The sequence below is a fragment of the Mobula hypostoma genome, chromosome 6, assembly GCF_963921235.1.
Source record: "Mobula hypostoma chromosome 6, sMobHyp1.1, whole genome shotgun sequence".
NCBI classification, from domain to species: Eukaryota; Metazoa; Chordata; class Chondrichthyes; order Myliobatiformes; family Myliobatidae; genus Mobula; species Mobula hypostoma.
Window position 1 is genome coordinate 34228752 of NC_086102.1, and position 22476 is coordinate 34251227.

General features: G+C 40.7%; 1 protein-coding gene across 2 annotated transcripts in view; it reads right to left on the bottom strand.

Annotated features, from left to right (window-relative positions):
- LOC134347920 (target of Nesh-SH3) overlaps positions 1-22476 on the bottom strand; it is a 347223-nt gene that overhangs the window by 221874 nt on the left and 102873 nt on the right. For both annotated transcript variants that reach the window (XM_063050550.1, XM_063050549.1), the window contains exons 7-8: positions 2997-3060; positions 1131-1196 (exon numbers count right to left, since the gene is read on the bottom strand). In XM_063050550.1, the coding sequence (XP_062906620.1) occupies positions 1131-1196; positions 2997-3060 (130 nt within the window). The remainder of the gene's footprint in view (positions 1-1130; positions 1197-2996; positions 3061-22476) is intronic.

Consider the following 22476-nt stretch of genomic DNA (forward strand, 5'->3'; position numbering starts at 1 on the left):
GGCGGTGCAGGCTCCAAGGGCCAAATGGCCTACTCCTGCACCTATTTTCTATGTTTCTATGTTTCTCCAAATCAAACATCACTCCTTTAGCGCTGCTGTATCAAGTTCTTTGCCCGACCTAATAATACTGTACCATTATCCTCATCACAAAGACAATGTTGATTTGCAGTACAGGCTAACCACAACCTTATAAAGGGCTATTGAATGCTGGCCCTGACAGCTACTATAATGCCCTACAATTTTAGCACCTATCTGCATTCGTTCTTGGATGGGAGGGATCTTGAGGGATACGGTTCAGATGCAGATAGGTGGGACTACGCAAAAGTCACCTACTGTCAGTATGGACAAGATGGGCTGAAGGGCCTGATTCTGTGCTGTAGTACTCTATAACTCAGAATCAATTAGATTTGCAATTATAAACCTAAAATTATAGACCATCCACAAACCTGCAAGGAAGGTCAAATCACAGCTTACGTGGGTCAAAGATGACCTGAGACTCAAGTCAGCTGGTGTTTATAGGATTTCCTGTGAATGCAGAGCAGCATATAATCAGCCACACATTGGAAACCCGTATCAAGGAGCACAGGAGGTATATCCATCCGGGTTACCCAGAGAAACTGGTGATAGCAGAACACTGCATTCACAGTGACCATAGGATTGACTCTGATGACTAAAGACTTTTGGGACTACCTGCTAAAGGAAGCCATTGAAATAAAACTAGAGGAAAAGAATTTTAACAAAGACAAAGGTCGTGCACTAGGTAAGAACCGGAATTCGATTGTAAACAAGGTGGGAGAGTGGAAACCTGATTGGAAGAGGATGAACCAATCAGGAGGGATGGAGTACTGGGGTATTAATACCACTGGACTAAACATGCCCGGCAGAGTTTGTCATGGAAATATCAATACCTATACCTGGCTGGAAGCCCAAGAAGAGTTTATTCATCATATACGCCCTTAAAGCAGAGCTTTTTTTTTAAACCTAGTCAATGATAATACAATAAATAATTATTTCTATAAACTTTGATACTGAAACACTTAGCCCGTGAATGCATTGAGCAAGCTGGCCTAATACCTGTATGACATTATACAAAGAATATAAAGAGATTGAAATTTTGAATTATAACATACCCACAATTGCTTTTGTACTAATCTCAGGCTTTTTGGGAAGTAGTTTCAAGCTTGTTCGATTGTGTGCTAGAAATGGAATGGAACATCTGAGAAATACATCACAACTTCACATGCGTGACTAACATTAGGTAATATATGAAAGATTATCAGTGCATAGCGAATTTACTCAATCAGTATCTTTGGAGTTTACCTCTAAGTGGTAATAATGAAAAGCATAATATAAAGAAAATGCTATATTTGTCCCCCTGCTATTTAAGAAAAAGGTTCTTTAAGGTTGCTTATAGCTAGGGGTGGCAATGGGGACAAGCTCCCACTATCTACTAAATCCTCCCAGTGATGTGCGCCTCAAATAGGCTCTGACAACATAATCCAGATCCTGGCCTTCACATGTGGCTTAGCTACCAAGCCCAGCAGAACCGTTTCTACTGACAGGAGAAGGGGCAAAGGCGAGTTACTAGCGCCTTAAAACCAGTCGCTTTGGGCATATGGGGCTCATCAGCCGTGGTTGGAAGCTCACCTAGGAGAAGGAAAACTCTGATCTCAAATCTCTGCTGCCTTGCAGCTATACCCAGTCATGGGGAAGGCTTCGGGAGTAAACTCAAGAGGGAAAAATCTAGAACTGGAGTCCCTAAGACAGACCTACGTTGAGTTCAACGCTGACTAAAACTTCCGTGATGCTGCTGGAACCAAACTGTATTGGTCTTGGCTGTTCCTTTGGGTTCATCAGTAGTGCAGAGAGGGGGAGCTTGCTACATGGCAACAGCTCACTCTCCATATTGTACTGCCCAGGCTGGCGTATCCAGACAGCTAAGACACAATATCCATGGTCAACTCTGACCGACGGAGGCCTCAGCCTCAGACTCAGAGTTAAGTAACAATTATGCTAGCGTACAACTTATCAGAAGGATTATGCATTTATCTACAGGGTTTTATCCATCATTTATTTCTATGCACACAGGCTTTAGGAAGGAATTCTAATAACATTTTATAAACAAACAATGGAAGGGTGATTTAGTGCAAGGAGGAAAAGCTTAGTACAATGACATTGATGATGTATTCACCTAGCCCTGTTTTTAAGTATGAAGCCCAGAGCTGCCCACAAGGCAGAGGGTGGAGATGGGGAAGGGAATGGGCTCTCTCAGTAATCACTGAATAAGTGTACAAGGTTATAGACGTGTGTGCATAAGTCTGCTGCACCACTTAAGAATATATATACATACACATACACATGCATGACTTTCATAAAATTATCAAGTGTAAATCCAACTCAAACCTAAAAATTGTACCTTAAGTAACAAGCCTTAGACTCCACTGGGCTACCGATATGTGAACACTAAAATTCTTTGCCACTTAATTGCCTAATTTTTCACATGCCATCAGGGAAGGACGGTCTTGGTGACTGCATGGTGAGTTTGATCCTATCTCACCCAACATTCAAACAGTCATGAAGGTTAACTCTTCCAAAGGTTGGAATAGGAAATGCAATTATTTAAATAAATGATCCCCATCGCATTGCTATATCCAGATGTTGAGATTCTTTGGACTGTACAGTGTGGAAAAAATAAACAAAAAAGCAACTGCAATCTCAACATTTCTAGATGTAGATCATGACACTGCACTTTTTAAATAAATAGCTGTTTAAAAAGTAATTAATATAGCACATTAGAGCTAAGCATAAACAAAAATGCACCTACAGCATCTCCGTCAGTCAGTAAATATATATAACATTTCTTAGAAATAAACTATGATATGAAATGAAAGATTAAACAATTTTGTTTTATATTAATTGGGCTGCAACTTATTTACAGAACTAACAATACAAATAATAATCTAAGGAATATTTCTTCCCTTATTAGAAAGGCTTACCTGAACTGGGTGCACCTAATTGCTTTACTGCTGTCATTCCTTTAATGTTAGTCTTCCCTGGTAACTGAAGGAAATACAAACTACCATGAGTTGTCCCTTGTTTTCAGATTCTGCTAGCAACTTTAACTAACATATACCCAATTGACAGTGAAAAAATGCAATAAAGGAATTCAAATGGATTTTGTGGAGAAAGGCATCTCAAAGGCAGGCACTTGATTTAATTCCCTTCCAGTATTCCATTTTATTTTATATGATACATTTAAAATTTCCCTCAGTAGAATGCTGAAAATTAAACACTGTTAAGAGTTAAAGACTGAACAGGAGGTGAATTAAAATTGAAAGTGAAATAGAATAAAGCAGGATAGGAATAAAAAGTCCTGCTGGAAGTAGGCATGGACTGCTTCACTTTCGGAAGAGTTGTGAATGAAATTGAACAATGCTCGACCATCAACTCACAGCTCCACTTCCAACCTTTGTAATAGAGGAAGGTGATTGATTATGCTCTCTGAAGGAAGTCACTTTTATTGATTATGGAACTACAACTGAAGAGATATTAATTATTTCTTTTTGTCTTACTATCACATTGCTCTTTATTGTTTTGTATTCTTATTCAAATGGAAGATTAGCTTCATTATTATTAAATAGTCTAAAATGGATTCTCAAGATCAAAATCAAGTTTATCTTGACAAACGTGAAGTGTGTTGTTTTGCGGCAGCAGTACACTGCAATACATTAAAAAAATACTACAAGCTGCAATAGGAAACATAAGAACATACATAAGTAGTACAAAAAGAGAGTGAAGTAGTGAGGTTAGTGTTCATGGATTCACAGACCATTCAAAAATCTGACGGCAGAAGGGAAGAAGCCGTTCCTAAAGTGTTGAGTGTGTATCTTCAGATCCCTGCGCCTGATGGTAGCAATGAGAAGAGGGCATGTCCTGGATGGTGAGGATGGATCACCTTCTTGAGGCATCACTGTTTGAAGATGTCCTCAACGGTGAGGAGGCTATTGCCCATGACAGAGCTGGCTGAGTCTACAACCTTCTACTGCTTTTTCTGATCCTCAATTATGTGAGTGCGAATCAGCAGAGATACACCCATATTGCTTAGTTCTCTGATAAGCGAAGCACCAAGAATCCATGTTATAAATTAAGGACAATTAGGATAATAAATTGCTTCCTGGACATCAATTTCTTTGTAATGGGTTACCCAATTACATTGTTTTGACTTTATATATATTAAAAAAGGAGATTTTGTTGGAAATATAGTAACAGTTAATGAGAAAGTAGGAAAAAGGTCAAAAATCATTGATGCCACCTTTGTCAGGGAATATCAGCACCCCACCCCCACCTACTTTTTAATAGTATGCAGCCAAAAGTATAGTTGGTAGCTCCAGTGTAACTGTTGCTGGAGACATTTAAGAACAATCAAAATCGATGGAACTGTTTGCAGCTGCTGGTAATTAAACAGTTGCAGGTGGCAAGTTGACAACAAGGCAGTGTGTAATCTGATCTGTTATTCAAATGTGCATAAGTGGATCAATTTGGCAGTAAGTTATTTTGCAGCTTGATTCCAAGCTAAACAGCATCATTAACTATGGATCTGATTTGAAAAACAAATCAAGTGAAATTAACACAGATGACTATATATTTGACAATGGATTCTGGTTAATTGGTACAGGGACATTTCAGCCAAATTAAGCGGCTGCCCCAATTAGCTGAAGTTTCATGGAAATGGTTAAAAAGGTAGAAAAAAGACAAACTAGTGTTTAACTGACTAACAAATTATGTATTTAAATGAACAACAGAACAAATTAGAATACTATCAACTCTTTGAAGTAGTGAAATCATTCAATTTTCACTCCTGGCCATTTCACAAAAATCACTGCTTTCTGAACACTGAAACACTCAACTGACGATATTTAAAAACTCTTCACTCTGAGCACAGTGTAACATCTGAAGGCTACAAAAATGTGTGCAACTGATGCTTGTTAGAAACTGTTCAGCAAGTCTCCTGACCCAGTTAAGTGGCATAGTGACCCAAATAAATGAATGAAATTCTGGAGATGTTCTTGATTAGTTTTCATTCTTTAAGTATTGTCCCAAATAACCAGCTGCCCTGATTAACCAATGACCCAATTAGCCAGAATCCACTGTGTTTATTATCTCTTTACTATCATTGGTTAAAATATTGGAAAAGAGGTAAATAATTCAGCTTTTGAATTTGAAGCCTTGGGTTTCATTATTTAGCTTGGCTTCTGCTGCTTATTTGGCACATGAGAAAATACATTTCTATAGAATCCTAACATTGTTAGTTAAGTGTGTGCAGATAATCTGCAGTGACGCTGACCGTAACTCCAGTGATCACTAATATATACAAATCAAAAATATTGATAGGGCAAAAATCTATTGCAAACAGATCCACAGTAAGACATACAAGTTGCTGGAGGAACTCGGCAGGTCCAACAGCATCTATAGAAAGGAATAAACAGTCAATGCTTCAGGCCGAGACCCTTCATCAAACAAGTCCATTCTAAATGTAGTCAAAGCTCAAATTTATTGATGTAGCCACTGCAGATCAATCTAATTTCATATTCCTTTGCAAACAGCTATAACTGCACTTCAGTTCTGTTTTACTCCACTAAATATCTATGCTGGTTTCCACTTTCAATTGCCCAAATCAAATCCCTTAATCAATTTTTGTTTTCAAACAAAATTTTCCACATTAAGAGAAAGGATCAAACAAAAAAAATGCAATTTCAATTGCCCACAAGAGGTATTACTATCCATGTATAGTTGTTCATTTATTGTGTGTTAATAGATGCAGCAGATAGGGCTGGCTCCAAGTCAAATATTCCACTGTGGCAAGGGACTGGCCGGCCCTAATTTCCTATGCAGCACACAGACAAAATGCTGGAGGAACTCACCAGGTCAGGCAGTGATCATGGAAGTGATTGAATAGTTGGCGATTCAGGCCAAGACCCTTTAACAGGACTCAATTTCCTCCTTGTGCCCTAATTCCCTGAGTCCTGTTGTCATAAGAACAGCAGCCAGCAAGGTTCACATCTAATTCCAAAACATCCAACAATGGAACTTCGAGACCTATTGCCACCAGCTATCCCTAATCTTAACTCCATTGCATTTGCTGCAGATAAAGTCAAGATAGTAATCAACTGTCACCGATACAATTGAAGTATTGCTGTTTGGTAGTCAATATCTCTGTGCAATGATACAAATTACTCATGTTAATGAGTCACTGATGATGATCTGCCACTAAAACATCCATAAACATATCAATCACATTGTAGGCGAAAAGCTGATAGATCAAAATTAAGAATGGAAAGCATATAACACTAACGGAGCTATTGCAATAGCAAGGGACTACAAACATACATTGAATGCATTAACCATGAGCGTTTATCTGTGCAGATGCTTGATATTTGAGAGAAGAAGCTATCCAACTGTAGGCAATTTCAAAAACATTTCATTTTTGTTGAGAAAAAGTTGGCAGAGGAGCTTTTCAGCTGCCTCCTGTGCACTGATAGACAGTGGAGGAGATTAGGGGACCTCCTGCTGAGTGGAGACAGCTGTAAAATAAACAACTAGAAAATCTGTTGTAATGATTCTGATTTACATAAATATTAGCCAGGATATGGAGACAGCTCCATTGTCCTTTCTTGAAAAATGAATTTTGGTCTGCCGAGATTGGCCTTACTTTGTGCTTTTCATCTGAAAGATAACACCTCTAGAAATGAAACACTCGTTTATACTGAAGCATCAAGCCAAATCACACACTAAAATCTCAGGGCACTGCTGCTGAGCCAAGGCTGACAACAGTAATGACCGATGTCAGAAAACATGAAATTCTAGCCACACACATCAAATTTATTACAAATTCCTCAATTTGAGCAAATTGTGCACTTTAATCAAGATTTAAAACCACAAGACCATAAGACATAGGAGCAGAATTGGGTCATTCAGCCCATCAAGTCTGTTCCACCATTGCATCATGACTGATTATTATTTCTCTCAACCCCACTTTCCTGCTTCTCTCCATAGCACATAGTTGTGGAGAGTCCATACACAAAGTAATCTGCTGCTGACCGTACTCAAGAAACAGCATTCACACCACATCCTCGAGAGACCAGCAGCAGAAGTGAAGAAGTGAAAACTGTCAATTTCTTTGCGATAATTTTGTGACGTGCATCAGGATATTGTGTTGCACTAATGGCATGACATCAGGATAAATTGTTAGATCTATCTAAAACGTACCTAAATACCCATTCAGTTTCTGCTGTCAGCTGATGCCGAACGCATTATTAACATTAATTCATTTCCTTATATGCTGCCCATGATCAGTGCAAAGCAAAATATATATTTTTTTTACATATCTCAGACATTGTTTTGTTGGTTCTTCTTTCTTTCCTCATGTTGTTGTAGTTTTGCTTTTGTTACCATCCTCTTCTGCTTTGTTGTATTATCTTTCCAATGAGTGATGTGTACTTGCTTAGTTTTGCGTAGAGACACAGCACGTTAACGGGTGCTTCTGATCCAACGAGCCTGTGCCACCCAATAGCACCCAATGTGCCCAATTCACCTACTAACCTGTACATCTTTGGAATGTGGGAGGAAACAGGAGCACCCAGAGAAAGCCCACGCTGTCGCAAGGAGAACATACAAACTCTACATGCAGTAGCGGAATTGAAGCAGTGTCACTGGTGTTGTAAAAGCATTACACTAATCGCTATGCTACCGTGCCTCCAGATGCTATGATAATGTGACAGGATGGAGACACCGTTAGCCATGACTGCACTGGAGTTGCGTGCAAAGCACTCCTCCCAAGTTATTTCTTCTTTTGATTAGTCATGAAACAGGGACACCTCTTTTTCCCTTATTAGGGAGTGAGAGAGCCTTTGGTATTCAAATTACTGGGTGAATGAGTAGTCTTTGGGGTACTGCAGGTCTGTGTCTTTTCTGATGCTTTGCTGCACGCTTCAGTGCTCGGTGGAGGGTGCAGATCCTTTTTTGCTGGTGGGCGGGGGGGTTGTCGCTTTGCTGCTGCTTACGCGCGGGAGGGGGGAGCTGGGGGGGCTTTGGGGTTCTAAATTTTAACTGTCATTCATTCTTTGGGGCACTTCCCTGTTTTTGTGGATGTTTGCGAAGAAAAAGAATTTCAGGATATATGTATATTGTACACATTTCTCTGACGTTAAATGTACCTATTGAAACCTCCCTTAAATAACAAATGCCATCAGCTTTTACAAACCAACAGAAGGAAACTAAAAAAGCTATGAGGAGAGCAAAGATGAAATATGAGGCTACATTGGTCAATAATATAAAAGACTATTCCAAAAGTTTTTTCAGGTCTATAAAGAGTAAAAATAAGGAGAGAGTAGACATTGGACCACTTGAAAATAACGCTGGAGAAGTAGTAATGGGGGCAAAGAAATGGGGAGTGAACTTAAGAAGTATTTTGTGTCAATCTTCACTGTGGAAGACACAAGCAGTACGCCAGAAATTCAAGTGTGTAAGGGGGCAAAAGTGAGTGTAGTTGCTATTACTAAGGAAAAAATGTTTGGGAAGCTGAAAGGTAAATAAGTCACCTGGATCAGATGGACTACACCCCAGGCTCTAAAACAGGTAGCTAAAGAGATTGTGGAGGCATTAGTAATGATAGAACATAGAACATAGAAAACCTACAGCACTATACAGGCCCTCTGCCCACAATGCTGTGCTGAACATGTACTTACTTTAGAAATTACCTAGGGTTACACATAGCCCTCTGTTTTTCTAAGCTCCATGTATCTATCCAGGAGACTCTTAAAAGATCCTATCGTATCCGTCTCCACCACAGTTGTCGGCAGCCCATTCTACGCACTCACCACTCTCTGCGTAAAAACTTACCCCTGACATCTTCTCTGTACCTACTTCCAAGCACCTTAAAACTGTGCCCCTCATGTTATCCATTTCAGCCCTGGGAAAAAGCCTCTGACTATCCACATGATCAATGCCTCTCATCATCTTATACACCTCTATCAGGTCACCCCTCATCTTCTGTCACTCCAAGGAGAAAAGGCTGGGTTCACTCAACCTACTCTCAGAAGGCATGCTCCCCAATCAAGGCAACATCCTTGTAAATCTCCTCTGCACCCTTTAAATAGTTTTCACATCTTTCCTGTAGTGAGGTAATCAGAACTGAGCACAGTACTCCAAGTGGGGTCTGACCAGGGTCATATATAGCTGTAACATTACCCCTCGGCTCTTAAACTCAATCCCATGGTTAATGAAGGCCAATGCACTGCATGCCCTCGAAACCACAGAGTCAACCTGCGCTGTAGATTTGAGTGTCCTATGAACTCGAACCCCAAGATCTCTCTGATCCTCCACACTGCCAAGAGTCTTACCATTAATTCTATATTCTGCCATCATATTTGACCTACCAAAATGAACCACCTCACACTTAATTGGATTGAACTGTATTTGCCACTTCTCAGCCCAGTTCTGCGTCCTATTGATGTCCTGCTGTAATCTCCAACCTTTGTGTCATCAGAAAATTTACTAACCTATCCCTTCACTTATCATCCAGATCATTTATAAAAATCACAAAGAGAAGGGGTCCCAGAACAGAACCCTGAGGTACACCACTGGTCACCAACCTCCATGCAGAATCTGACCCATCTACAACCACTCTTTGCCTTCTGTGAACAAGCCAATTCCGGATCCACAAAGCAAGGTCCCCTTGGATCCCATGCCTCCTTACTTTCTCAATTAGCCTTGCATGGGGTACCTTATCAAATGCCTTGCTGAAATCCATATGTACTACATCTAATGCTCTACCTTCATCAATGTGTTTAGTCACATTCTCAAAAAATTCAATCAGGCTTGTAAGGCATGACCTGTCTTTGACAAAGCTATGCAGACTATTCATAATCATATTGTGCCTCTCCAAATGTTCATAAATCCTACCTCTCAGGATCTTCTCCATCAGTTTACCAACCACTGAAGTAAGACTCAATGGTCTATAATTTCCTGGGCTATCTCTACTCCCTTTATTGAATAGGGGAACAACATCTGCAACCCTCCAATCCTCCAGAACCTCTCCTGTCTCCATCAATGATGCAAAGGTCATTGCCAGAAGATCAGCAATCACCTTCCTCGCCTCCCACAGTGGCCTGTGGTGTATCTCGTCCAGTCCCAGTGACTTATCCAACTTGATGCTTTCCAAAAGCTCCAGCACATCCTCTTTCTTAACGTCTATATGCTCAAGCTTTTCAGTCTGCTGTAAGTCATCTTTATAATTGCCACGGTCCTTTTCCGTCGTGAAGACTGACGCAAAGTATTAAGTATCTCTGCTATCTCCTCCAGTTCCTTACACACTTTTCCACCACCACACTTGATTGGTCCTATTCTCTCACGTCTTATTCTCTTGTTCTTCACATACTTGTAGAATGCCTTGGGGTTTTCCTTAATCCTGGTCATCAAGGCTTCTCATGGCCCCTTCTGGCTCTCCTAATTTCATTCTTAAGCTTCTTCCTGCTAGCCTTATAATTTTCTAGATCTCTATCATTACCTAGTTTTTTGAACCTTTCGTAAGCTATTCTGTTCTTCTTGACTAGATTTTCAACAGCCTTTGTACACCACAGTTCCTGTACCCTACCATCCTTTCCCTGTCTCATTGGAATGTACCTATGCAGAACACCATGCAAATATCCCCTGAACATTTGCCACATTTCTGCCGTACATTTCCCTGAGAACATCTGTTCCCAATTTATGCTTCCAAGTTCCTGCCTGATAGCTCATATTTCCCCTTACTCCAATTAAACGCTTTCCTAATTTGTCTGTTCCTATCCCTCTCCAATGCTATGGTAAAGGAGATAGAATTGTGATCACTATCTCCAAAATGTTCTCCCACTGAGAGACCTGACACCTGACCAGGTTCATTTCCCAATACCAAATCAAGTACAGCCTCTCATCTTGTAGGCTTATCTACATATTGTGTCAGGGAACCTTCCTGAACACAACTAATAAACATTACTCCAACTAAACCCTTTGCTCTAGGGAGATGCCAATCAATATCTGGGAAATTAAAACCTTGCACCAAGACAACCCTGTTATTATTACACCTTTCCAGAATCTGTCTCCCTATCTTCTCCTCGATGTCCCTTTTAGTACTGGGTGGTCTATAAAAAATACCCAGTAGAGTTATTGACCCCTTCTTGTTCCTAACTTCCACCCAATGAGACTCAGTAGACAATCCCTCCATGATTTCCTCCTTTTCTGCAGCCATGACACTATCTCTGATCAACAGTGCCACAGCCCCACCTCTTTTGCCTCCCTTCCTGTCCTTTCTGAAAGATCTAAAGCCTGGCACTCTAAGTAACCATTCCTGCCCCTGAGCCATCCAAGTCTCTGTAATGGCCATGACATCATAGCTGTAAGTACTGATCCACGCTCTAAGCTCATCCGCTTTGTTCATGATACTCCTTGCATTAAAACAGACACATCTCAAACCATCGGTCTGAGCACATCCCTTCTCTATCACCTGCCTACCTTCTCTCTCGCACTGACTCCAAGCTTTCTTGATTTGTGAGCCAACCACCCCTTCCTCCGTCCCTTCAGTTCAGTTCCCACCCCCCAGCAATTCTAGTTTAAACTCTCCCCAAAAGCCTTAGCAAACCTCCCCACCAAGATATTGGGCCCCTCGGATTCAAGTGCAATTTGTCCTTTTTGTACAGGTCACTCCTGCCCCAAAAGAGGTCCCAATGATCCAGAAATATGAATCACTGCCCCCTGCTCCAATCCCTCAGCCACGCATTTATCCTCCATCTCACTCTATTCCTATACTCACTGTCACGTGGCACAGGCAGTAATCCCGAGATTACTACTTTTGAGGTCCTGCTTCTCAACTTCCTTCCTCACTCCCTCTAGCCTGTTTACAGGACCTCCTCCCTTTCCCTACCCATGTCTTTGGTACCAGTATGTACCACAACCTCTGGCTGTTCACCTTCCCACTTCAGGACATCATGGATGCGATCAGAAACATCCTGGATCCTGGCACCTGGGAGGCAAACTACCATCCATGTTCCTTTCCTGCATCCACAGAATTGCTTGTCTGACCCCCTAACTATAGAGTCCCCTATTACTGCTGCCTTTTTCCTTTCCCGACCCTCAGCCACAGGGCCAGACTCTGTGCCAGAGGCATGGCCATTGTTACTTTTCCCCAGGTAGGCTGTACCCCCCCAACAGTACTCAAACAGGAATACTTATTGTTAAAGGGGTCAGCCACAGGGGTACTCTCTAGTTTCTGACTCTTGCCCTTCCCTCTCCTGACTGTTACCCACTTATCTGTCTCTCGTGGCCCAGGTGTGACTACTTGCCTGTAGCTCCTCTCTATCAGCTCCTCACTTTCCCTGACCAGACAAAGGTCATCAAGCTGCATCTCTAGTTCCCTAACCCGGTCCGTGAGGAGCTGCACCTCGACACACCTGGCACAGATGTGGCTGTCCGGGAGGCTGGGAGTCTCCCGGACATCCCACATCTGACATCCAGTACAGAACACCGGCCTCACAGACATACTTCCTATTCCTATCCTTCACAAGTAACTTACCTCACCTCCACCCATTATTACCGAAGCCCAGTTCAGCCAAAGCCCTATTACTCTTGACTCCCTCTACTCCATCATGCGCTCCTCTGACACCCGCTCTATAAAGCTATTTTCCTTTTAAATCCTTCCCACCGGTCTAACTCACAGACACCCACACACTTGCACAGTCATGCCTCGATTCTTGATCTTTCAAGAATCACTGGATTCTGGAATGGTTCCAGAGGACTGGAAAATTGCAAATGTCACTTCATGCTTTAAGGGAGCGGGGCAGAAGAAAGGAAGTCATAGGCCATTCAGCCTGACTTCAGTGGTTGGGAAGATGTTGGAGTCCGTTATTAAGGATGAGGTTTCAGGGTACTTAGAGGCACATGATAAAATCGTCCAAAGTCAGCGTGGTTTTCTTATAAGAAAATCTTGCTGGACAAATCCGTTGGAATTCTTTGAGGAAATAACAGGCAGGATAGACAAAGGAGAGTCAGAAACCCTTTGACAAGGTGCTGCACACAAGGTAATAATCCATGGTGCTACAGGAAAAATACTTGCATGAATCAAAGATTGGCTCACTGGCTGGAAGCAAAGATCTGGACGAAAGGGAGCCTATTCTGGTTGACTGCTGGTGACTTGTGGTGTTCTGGTGGTGTTGTGGTGTTCTGCAGGGACCGCTTCTTTTCACATTACATGTCAATGATTTGGATGATGGAATTGATGGCCTTGTGGCCAGGTTTGTGGACGATATGAAGATGGTTGGAGCGGGTGGTCGTGTTGAGAAAGCAAGGGGTCTGCAGAAGGACTTAGACAGATTGGGAGAATGCACAAAGTGGCAGATGGAATATAGTGTAAGTAAGTGTATGGTCTTGCACTTTGCTAGAAAGAATAAACGCACAGAATATTTTCTTAATGGGAAGAAAATTTGAAAATCAGAAATGCCAAGGGATTTGGGAGCCCTTGGGCAGGACTCCCTGAAGGTTAACTTGCAGGTTGAGTTGGTGATAAGGAAGGCAAATGCAATGTTAGCAGTCATTTTGAGAGGGCTAGAATATAAAAGCAAGGATGTAATGCTGAGGCTTTATGAGGCATTGGTCAGTCAGCACTTGGAGTATTGTGAGCAGTTTTGAGCCCCTTATCAAAGAAAAAGAATGAAAGGGTTAATGTATGAGGAGCATGTGATGGTTCTGGGCTACAGACTGGAGTTTAGAAGAATGAAGGGGATCTCACTGAAACCTTTCAAATATTGAAAGGCCTAGACAGAATGGATGTGGCAAGAATGTTTCCTATACAGGGTGAGTTCAGACCAGAGGGAAGAGCCTTGGAACAAAGGGATGTCTATTTAGAACAGAGAGGAGAAGGAATTTCTTGAGCCAGAAGGTGGTGAGTCAATGGAATTCATTGCCACAGATGGTTGCAAAGGCCAATGTCACTGAGTACATATAAAGCAGAGGTTTATTGGTTCTTGATTAGTCAGAGCATCAAACGTTATGGAGAGATAGCAGCAAATGAGGTTGAGAGGGATAAAAAAAAAAATCAGCCCTGATGGAATAGCACAGCAGACTTGAAGGGCCAAATAGCTTAATTCTGCTCCTATGTCTTATGGTCTAATGTCCTGAGCAACTTTTTCTTTCCTTGCTGTTCTTATCATATTCTTTATTCTTTCAATTCTACTAACTTTTCTCTTTTAAAATAGCCATGCAAAGTAAAGAAAGTGTCAAAATATCAGTAGATAAAAAGGTAGTAAAGATAATGCATGGCTGTACATTGACAGAGAGATGCTATGAAAAAGGCTGCCTACACTTAACATAAAAAAGTAACCAATGCAATATAACATAATAGCTGCCTACACTTAACATAAAGAAGTAACCAATGGATTATATCCTTGAAGAGACACTTGACTGTAAATATACATAAATCCACATGGTGGAATGGTACCTTGAACAAGCAGATCAATAAAGGTTGAAGAGTAGCTCATGGATATTAACCCAGAGGCCCAAGTTCAAAATTCATCAGAACAGCTATGGAATTTAAATCTATGTAATAACCTGGACCATATTTTCACCCCATTATTCAAAAATGTGTAAGAGTATCATGTTGATATTTAATAACTTCATCTTTGAAGAAGAGGATATGTAACCAATGGGCATAATCTATAATCAATAAATTAAAAATCAGTGAGGAGCCCACAAGTTTCCACAAAATGACCTGACAATTCCTTCTCTCTGCAAAAAAGTATAGGGAAGTGTCAACATGTACATTCGATGTTAGTTATATCTGTAAGAAATCCCATTCTAATTATTTTCCAAAGATGTTATAAAGGAAAACAGTATTGTAAAACAATATTTATGATTCAGCATATACTATACAATTACTCTTCAGTAGCCTTTTACTCTCTGCAGCTTTTATTGAGATGCTGGCCTTTATCTTGTAGCACGAGTGTACAATTGATATATTCTAAAAACGCTGATGAAAGTCTCAAACCAGAAACATTAATTTCGTTGATAACTGGATTCAGAATTGGCTTGCAAACAGAAGGCAAAGGATGGTAGCAGATGAAGCGAATTCTGCCTGGAGATCAATGACTAACGGTGTTCCGCAGGGATCTGTTCTTGAACCCATGCTCTTGTGATTTTTATAAATGGCTTTGATAAGGAAGTAGAAGGGTGGGTTAGTAAGTTTGTAAATGATATGAAAGGTGGCGGGATTTAATAGTGTAGAAAAGGGGTTCCCAACCTTTTTTATGCCATTGACTCCTACTATTAAGTGAAGGGTTGTGGACCCCAGGTAGGAAACCCCTGAAGGTTACAATCAGACATTGGTAGGACACAGAGTTGGGCTGAGAAGTGGTGGATAGGATTCAACATGGAACAATATGAAATGAAATATTTTGAAAGATCAAACGTCCAGGTAGAGTGCAAGGCTAATACAGAATTTTTAGCAGTGTGGAGGAACAGAGGGACCTTGGGGCCTATGACCATAGATCCCTCAGTGTTGCTGCACAAGTTCATAGGTGCATGTTGTTTTGGGCTTCAGAATGGGTGGGGAGGGTGAGAGTTCAAGAGCCACGAGTTAATATTTTAGTTTTATAAAACTCTGATTAGATCACACTTAGATAATTGTGTTCGATTCTTGTCACCTCATTATAGGAAGAATATGGAAGCATTAGAAAGGAGGCAGAGGAGATTTACCAGGATGCTGTCTGGATTAGAGAACATGTCATATGAGGAAAGGTAGAGCAAGCTAGGCCTTTTCTCTTTGGAATGAAGGAGAATGAGAGATGACTTGTTAGATGTGCATAAGATGATAAGTGGCATAGGTAGAGTGGACAGCCAACACGTTTTTCCCAAATGGCAAATGGCGAATATGAGAAGGCATAATTTTAAGATGATTCGAGGAAAGAATAGGGGAGATGTCACAGGCAGGTTTGTTTTTTAAACACAGAAGGCGATGAGTGCATGGAACACCCTGCCTGCAGTGGTGGTAGATGCAGATACATTAAGGACACTTAAGAGACTCATAGATAGGCATGTAGGTGGAAGAAAAATGGAGGGCTCTGTGGGAGAGAAGTGTAAGACTGATCTTGGATTTGGTTAAAAGGTCAGCACAACCCGTGGGGCAAAGAGCCTGTACTGTGTGGTACAGTTCTATGTTCTATGTTTCTTTTTCCAGAGATACTGCCTGATTTAGAATAGTAACCAATGAAGAAATCATCATGAAAAATCAGATGGAGAAACCAATGTTTCAGGAAATAAAAACAGAAGATGCTGAGTCCTGACAAAGGGTCTCGGCCTGAAACGTCGACTGTACCTCTTCCTGCCTGGCCTGCTGCATTCACCAGCAACTTTGATGTGAGATGTTGAAAAGTCTTCATCAGTAAAGAGAAAAACAGAAGTGACATTCCAGGTCATTGCCTTTCACTTCTTGCAGATGTTGCCCAACTTGCCGAGAATTTCCAGAAATTTTGTTTCTTATCAGACAGTTTATTTTTTGCTTTTGAATTGAAAGTGAGTATTTTCCAATTTCAGGGAATCCAAAAGATTCTCTGAACAGGACCACACGAATCCAAATCTAAATCATTTAACTTTGGCTAACATTCAGAGTTTTGATGTCTATTCCAAATGAATTTACTTGAACCTTTGGATTCAGAATCAATTCTAAGTCCATAAAACTATCTTGAAGATAAGCAGATAACAAAGCATTTGCTTTAAAAAAGACACAAAGTTGAGTATGAACATTAAATCTATGAATATAAGAATGTCCTTTTAGAACAGCGATGAGACAGAATTCTTTTAGTTAGAGGTGGTGAATGGCTGTGGAGGCCATGCCATTGGTTATATTGAAAGCAGAGGTTGATAGGTTCTTGATTAGTCAGGGCATCAAAGGTTATGGGGAGAAAGCAGGAGAATGGGGTTGAGAGGAAGAAAAATCACCCATGCTGGAATGGTGGAGCAGACTCGATGGGCAGAATGGCCTAATCCTGCTCCCAAGTCTTATCGTTTTATAGAAAGTAGGAAAATTGTTTGAAAAAATGGTTCCAAATACATATCGGATTCTGAAACTCCAATGTAACTCTGGTTTATACGTAATACACCATTCTTGCTTTATATAGGACAAAGATGAGACTTACCAAAATGATTCTAGGGATAAAGGATTTTATGTTAAATGGATGGAATAGAGAAGCTAGCATTGCTCTATTTGGAAAAAAATAGATAATAAAGGATCAACTAAAAGCTTTTAAATTCCTAAAAGGTATTCCACCTTCTGTGGAATGCTGAAGAACAAGGGAACTTAGAATCAAAGTAAATTGCAACAAGTGAAATGTGTAAAATATATTTACACAGTGATTGATTGATTGGAGTCTGGAATACACTGCCAGATGAAGCAGCGGAACAGGACTCAACCGCACCAATTGAAAGGAAGTAATGGAAAGGATTTTACAGTGATTTAGGGAAGTGGCGCTACCTGATTTGCTCTTATATAGAGCTGTCATGACATCAGTTGATTCAATGATCTCCTTCCATACTGCCACCATTCAATCTTTCTGTGAAGTGCCACACATTTCAGCTCTATCATTTAATTTCATAGTATATAGGGACTTGGACATAAACTCAGAGGACACTTTATTAGGTACACCTGCTCGTTAATGCAAATATCTAATTATCTATTCACGTGGCAGAAACTCAATGTATGAAAGCATGCAGACATGGTCAAGAGGTTCAGTTGTTGTTCAGATGAAATTGCAGACTGGGGAAGAAATGTGATCTAAATGACTGACAGTGGAATGATTGTTGATGCCAGACAGGGTGGTTTGAGTATCTCTGCAGCTGCTGATCTTCTATGATTTTCATGCATAACAGTCTCTAGAGTTTATCTTGAATTGTGTGGAAAACAAAAAAAAAATCCAGTGAGCAGAAGTTATGTGTTTGAAAATGCCTTGTTAACGAGATCTGAGCCTAGTTCAAGCTGACAGGAAGGCGACAGTAACTCAAACATTACAACAGCGGTGTTCAGAAGGGCATCTCTTCACCAGTGTAATAAGAAATTAAATTGGATGAGACATAGCATTCTGCAGCAAGTTTAATTCATAACTATCATACCATTCAATGCATTTCAAATGGTCAGTCATGAGATCCCATGTTCAAAGGTACGTGTAACACCTGGATTTTGGGCTTTAATCCATAGCTCCTCATCCATTATCAATTTATCATTTATGTATAAGCAACGCCAGGAGAGTGGGGTGGAGATACGTCTCTACCGAAAGAGATGTAAGGTGCTTCTTCTCTCCACTAGCCTGTACGTCACCCTTGCGCAAGGTCATCACCTGCTTAGTCCCTCAGTCAGGGTCACATGAAGCCATGGGAGCAGGTGGTGGATGGTTGTCTGAGCAGCTGGTGCATATCACAAGTCCTGATTCAGCAACCACTGACCCCAGACAGACAATCTCTGAAGAATGTTGAAAGTGGCTGGAGTCCACGGTCTTGTAAAAACACTGCCCAGAAGGCGGCAATGGAAAACGACTTCTGTAGAAAAAATTGCCAAGAACAATCATGGTCATGGATTAAAGATTAAAGACAGATGGAAGACCGTGATTGCCCATGTCATACGGCACGTACTGATAACGATAATGATGATGATAGACAATACCATGCAGAATTTCAATTCACTTTCAACTGCTCCCACCTTCTACAAATTAAAGGAGCCACCTTGGTCATTCACACAAGTCCCAGCTCTGTCAATCTTGATGTTAGTTACTTAGAACATTCCCTTTTCCAAACCTACACTACCAGCACTCTCCAACTCTTTTTTTCCACTAAATCAATGACTGTATTGGTGTTGTTTATTGCTTCATTTCTATCAACTTTATCATTAACTTCCAGCCTGCATACAAATTTACTTGGTTCATTTCTGACACCTTTCCCTTTCTTGATCTCTCTGTCTCCATCTCAGGAGTCACTATTCACCTAAATCTACTATAATCCCTCTTAGAGTTACCTCAACTACACCTCTTCCCACCTTGTTTCCTACAAAGACGTCATCCCTTTTGCTCAATTTCTTTATCTCTGCTACATCTGTTCTCAAGATAAAGCTTTCATTTCCAGTATTTCCAAAATATCTCTTTTTTCAGAAATATGGCTTTCCCTTGCCTGTAGTCAATGGGGTTTTAACTCCCATTTTTTCAATATAACATACGACTGCTCTCAACCTCATGTCCCCCACACAGAACAGACTCTGAGTTCTCTTGCCTTTCTTTTTCACATCACCAGCCTTGACATCCAGCATATCATCTTTTGCCATTTCGCCATTTGCAACTAGATCCCACCACATACTATCTACCACTCTCTCCATGACTCCCCGGTCCATTCACCCCTCCCCATCCTCTGTCACTTTTCTTGTAACCATAGTTGGTGCAACACTTTACCCCTACACCACCTCCCTCACCATCATCCAAGGACCAAAACAGCCCTTCCAGGTGAGACAGAGATTCACATGCATCTCCAAACTCACCTACTGCATGCTTTTGATGTGGCTTCCTCAACATCAGCGAGACCAAGTGTAGGCTAGCCGACTTGTTCTCTGTCCACAACAGACATCTTCTTGAGATTCTAGGTGCACATCATTTCAACTCCTCTGACTATTCCCACACCACCCTGTTCTTGGCCTTGGTCTTCTCCACTGCCACAGTGAGGACAAATGCAAACAACATGAACAAAACCTCATATTCCACTTGGGTAGCCAACATCTCAATGGTATGACTGCTGCACTTTCCAAGTACAGGTAACCCATGCCAGCTATGTTCCTCTCCAGCTGCTACCAATCCAACTAGGTTTCTCCGCATTTGTTCAACTTTTCCATTCCACTCCCACACCCAATCCATCACCCTCCCCCAGATGGCTCGGTCTGTCTGTCACCAAACACACCTATTCAGCTGAGTTTCTTCTCTTTTGGCCCACCATTCCATACCTGGTTGTACATCATTTTTCAGCCCCTATGTCTTCCATCTGCTCCCCCATCTGACAACATCTGCTTTTTCTTCCTGCTTATCTGTTTCCAGCCAACACCCACCAATCTCTCTCTCTCTCAACTCACCCTCCCCATACTGGACCTACCTGTCCATCATCCCAACTTATCCAGTTCCATTCATTATTTTCCAGCCTTTGGCCCGCACATCCCCATCTCCCTATCCCACCTTGCTCCTCACCATCTGGTTCTACCCATGACTTATCCAGTACCGAAGGACTAAGCAGAATAATATTTCAGCATGGACTAGATGGGCTGAAGAGTCTGCTTCTGTTCTGTAGTGTTCAATGACTATTTGCCAGCAGTCATTACACACTTCCCTCTCACTGCTTTATAGTGGCCACCTTCTCTCCATACTCATCATCCTGATGCAGGGTCCCAGCCCAAAAACATCAACCTCCACAGATGCTGCTTGACCTACCGACATCCTCCAGTTTTCTTTTGCTCCAATTTTACTCTTGTGTCACCAAGTGCAATTAGCTGCATTTTATTTATTTAAACAGAGAAATATCAACCATTTTCAGTGAAAATTAAAACTAATACAATAAATTGATTTTTGTCAAAATTATGTTTTGCAAGGAAAGTTAAACCAGGATCTTATTTGCCAACTCTATACATCTGTTGGTTGCCTGGAATTTTTGTACCATCTGCTATTGTTTTTTTTTACAATGAATGTTAGTCCAAGCATATTATAGTAATTCCAAAAATATAAATGTTACTAAAATTTCTTCAGACCATTAAAAATATTACCGCTGGGAATTCTATAGCAAAAGGTTGTTCACATCAGCTTTCTTTCATGCCAACAAAGATATTCGATGTTTTCAAGATGTGTTAAGCGGATGTGTTACATTGCAGAGGTTACAGAGCTGAAACCAGGTCAGGGGCACAATATGTAACTCTCCATTCACAGCTATAAGATGACAAGTCAACTTCTTATAGATAAGTACAATTACAATTTAATCACAAAAGCTCCATAATTGGCTACAATATTCTAATATTGCCTTATTCACTTTCAACCCAACCTCCTATGGATAAACACCGTCTCAAAACTTTCTCTCCCTGTTTTAAGTCCTTTTCAAGGCTTCATTTATATCTTTTTGGCCAATATATAGTTCTATTAACGTGCCATAACCTGTTTTCCCTTCTAGATGTTGCATTAATTCAGCTTTCTTTGAGAAATCTCTGCTTTGAGACAGTTTCACATCTGACTGGTACTCTCACTACTCTTCTGAGCGAGCCTTTGTTTCCAGTGTGGCTGGTGTATTATTTCTCAAAACGAGCGTAGGATTGATAAATGTGCCAGGGATTTTCCACATTCACTTGCCAGCTTGTGATTTTCCTCATTGATTTTCAACAAATAGGAAAGTTACAGGCTGAAGTAGAAACATGTTGACCATCAGTTTCAGTTACACTTGAAATGCTTCTAAATTTACCATTTGACAATATTTATGTGGAAATATTTGAGGGGAACTGAACTCATCTAACTACTAGAAGTAAGATAGACCCAGTGTTTACAGTCCCAAGCACTTTCATCAAAGAGCAACTCTGGCCCTCGTCCTCTCAGCGATGAGCCATTTGACCCACCCACCTTACCCTCTTTGTAACTTGAAATTAACTTCTCTTTTCTCAAGTTCATTTTATTAATTTATTTACTGAGATACTATTGAGTTGAGGTTTAGTGTATTTGATTTGAAACATGAACTCTGTTGAATTCAAGGTTTACCTGACCTACTAAGCATTTGTCATTTGTTTTTATGTTAAAAAATGCAAATTGCTTTAGATACTGAAAATATGTCAGGTATACTACTAAGGAAACTCTACTGAAGATGTCCACAGCAGCTATGACAATGGAATCTGGCTGGTTATCTTGTGGTTAAAAGGCTACATGTCCTGACCAATTACAGTACTGTACTACCAGGCACCTCCAAGTCATTAGTAATGAAATATGCAGTCATTTAATCCAGTTTACATCCTGTGTCCCTTCCAAACCGTATCAGGGTCTTGATGCAAAATTAAATGCCAGTAGAAAAACAAGAGAAGTATCCCTCAGTATTGCATTAAAGAGAGTTAGAAAATCTGACATCAATGTAAAACTCCTACTGGCATAGACCCAAGATATCATGAGAGAAATTTCTGTGAAGTCTCATCACAGCTCAATCATTTTGATCAACTTCATTAGTGAGCTTCTCTTCCTCCAACATAAAGTCAAAACTCAGAACGTTCCCTGAAAATTCTAAGTAATTGTTTCTATGGACAACTTCTGCTAGAATTGATATGATAAATAGCAGTAATATTCTGCCACAAAGGTATCATGGTAACAATGGCCTCAACAAGAGGAAGACGAGATATCTCCCTTTAATCATTGCCAAATC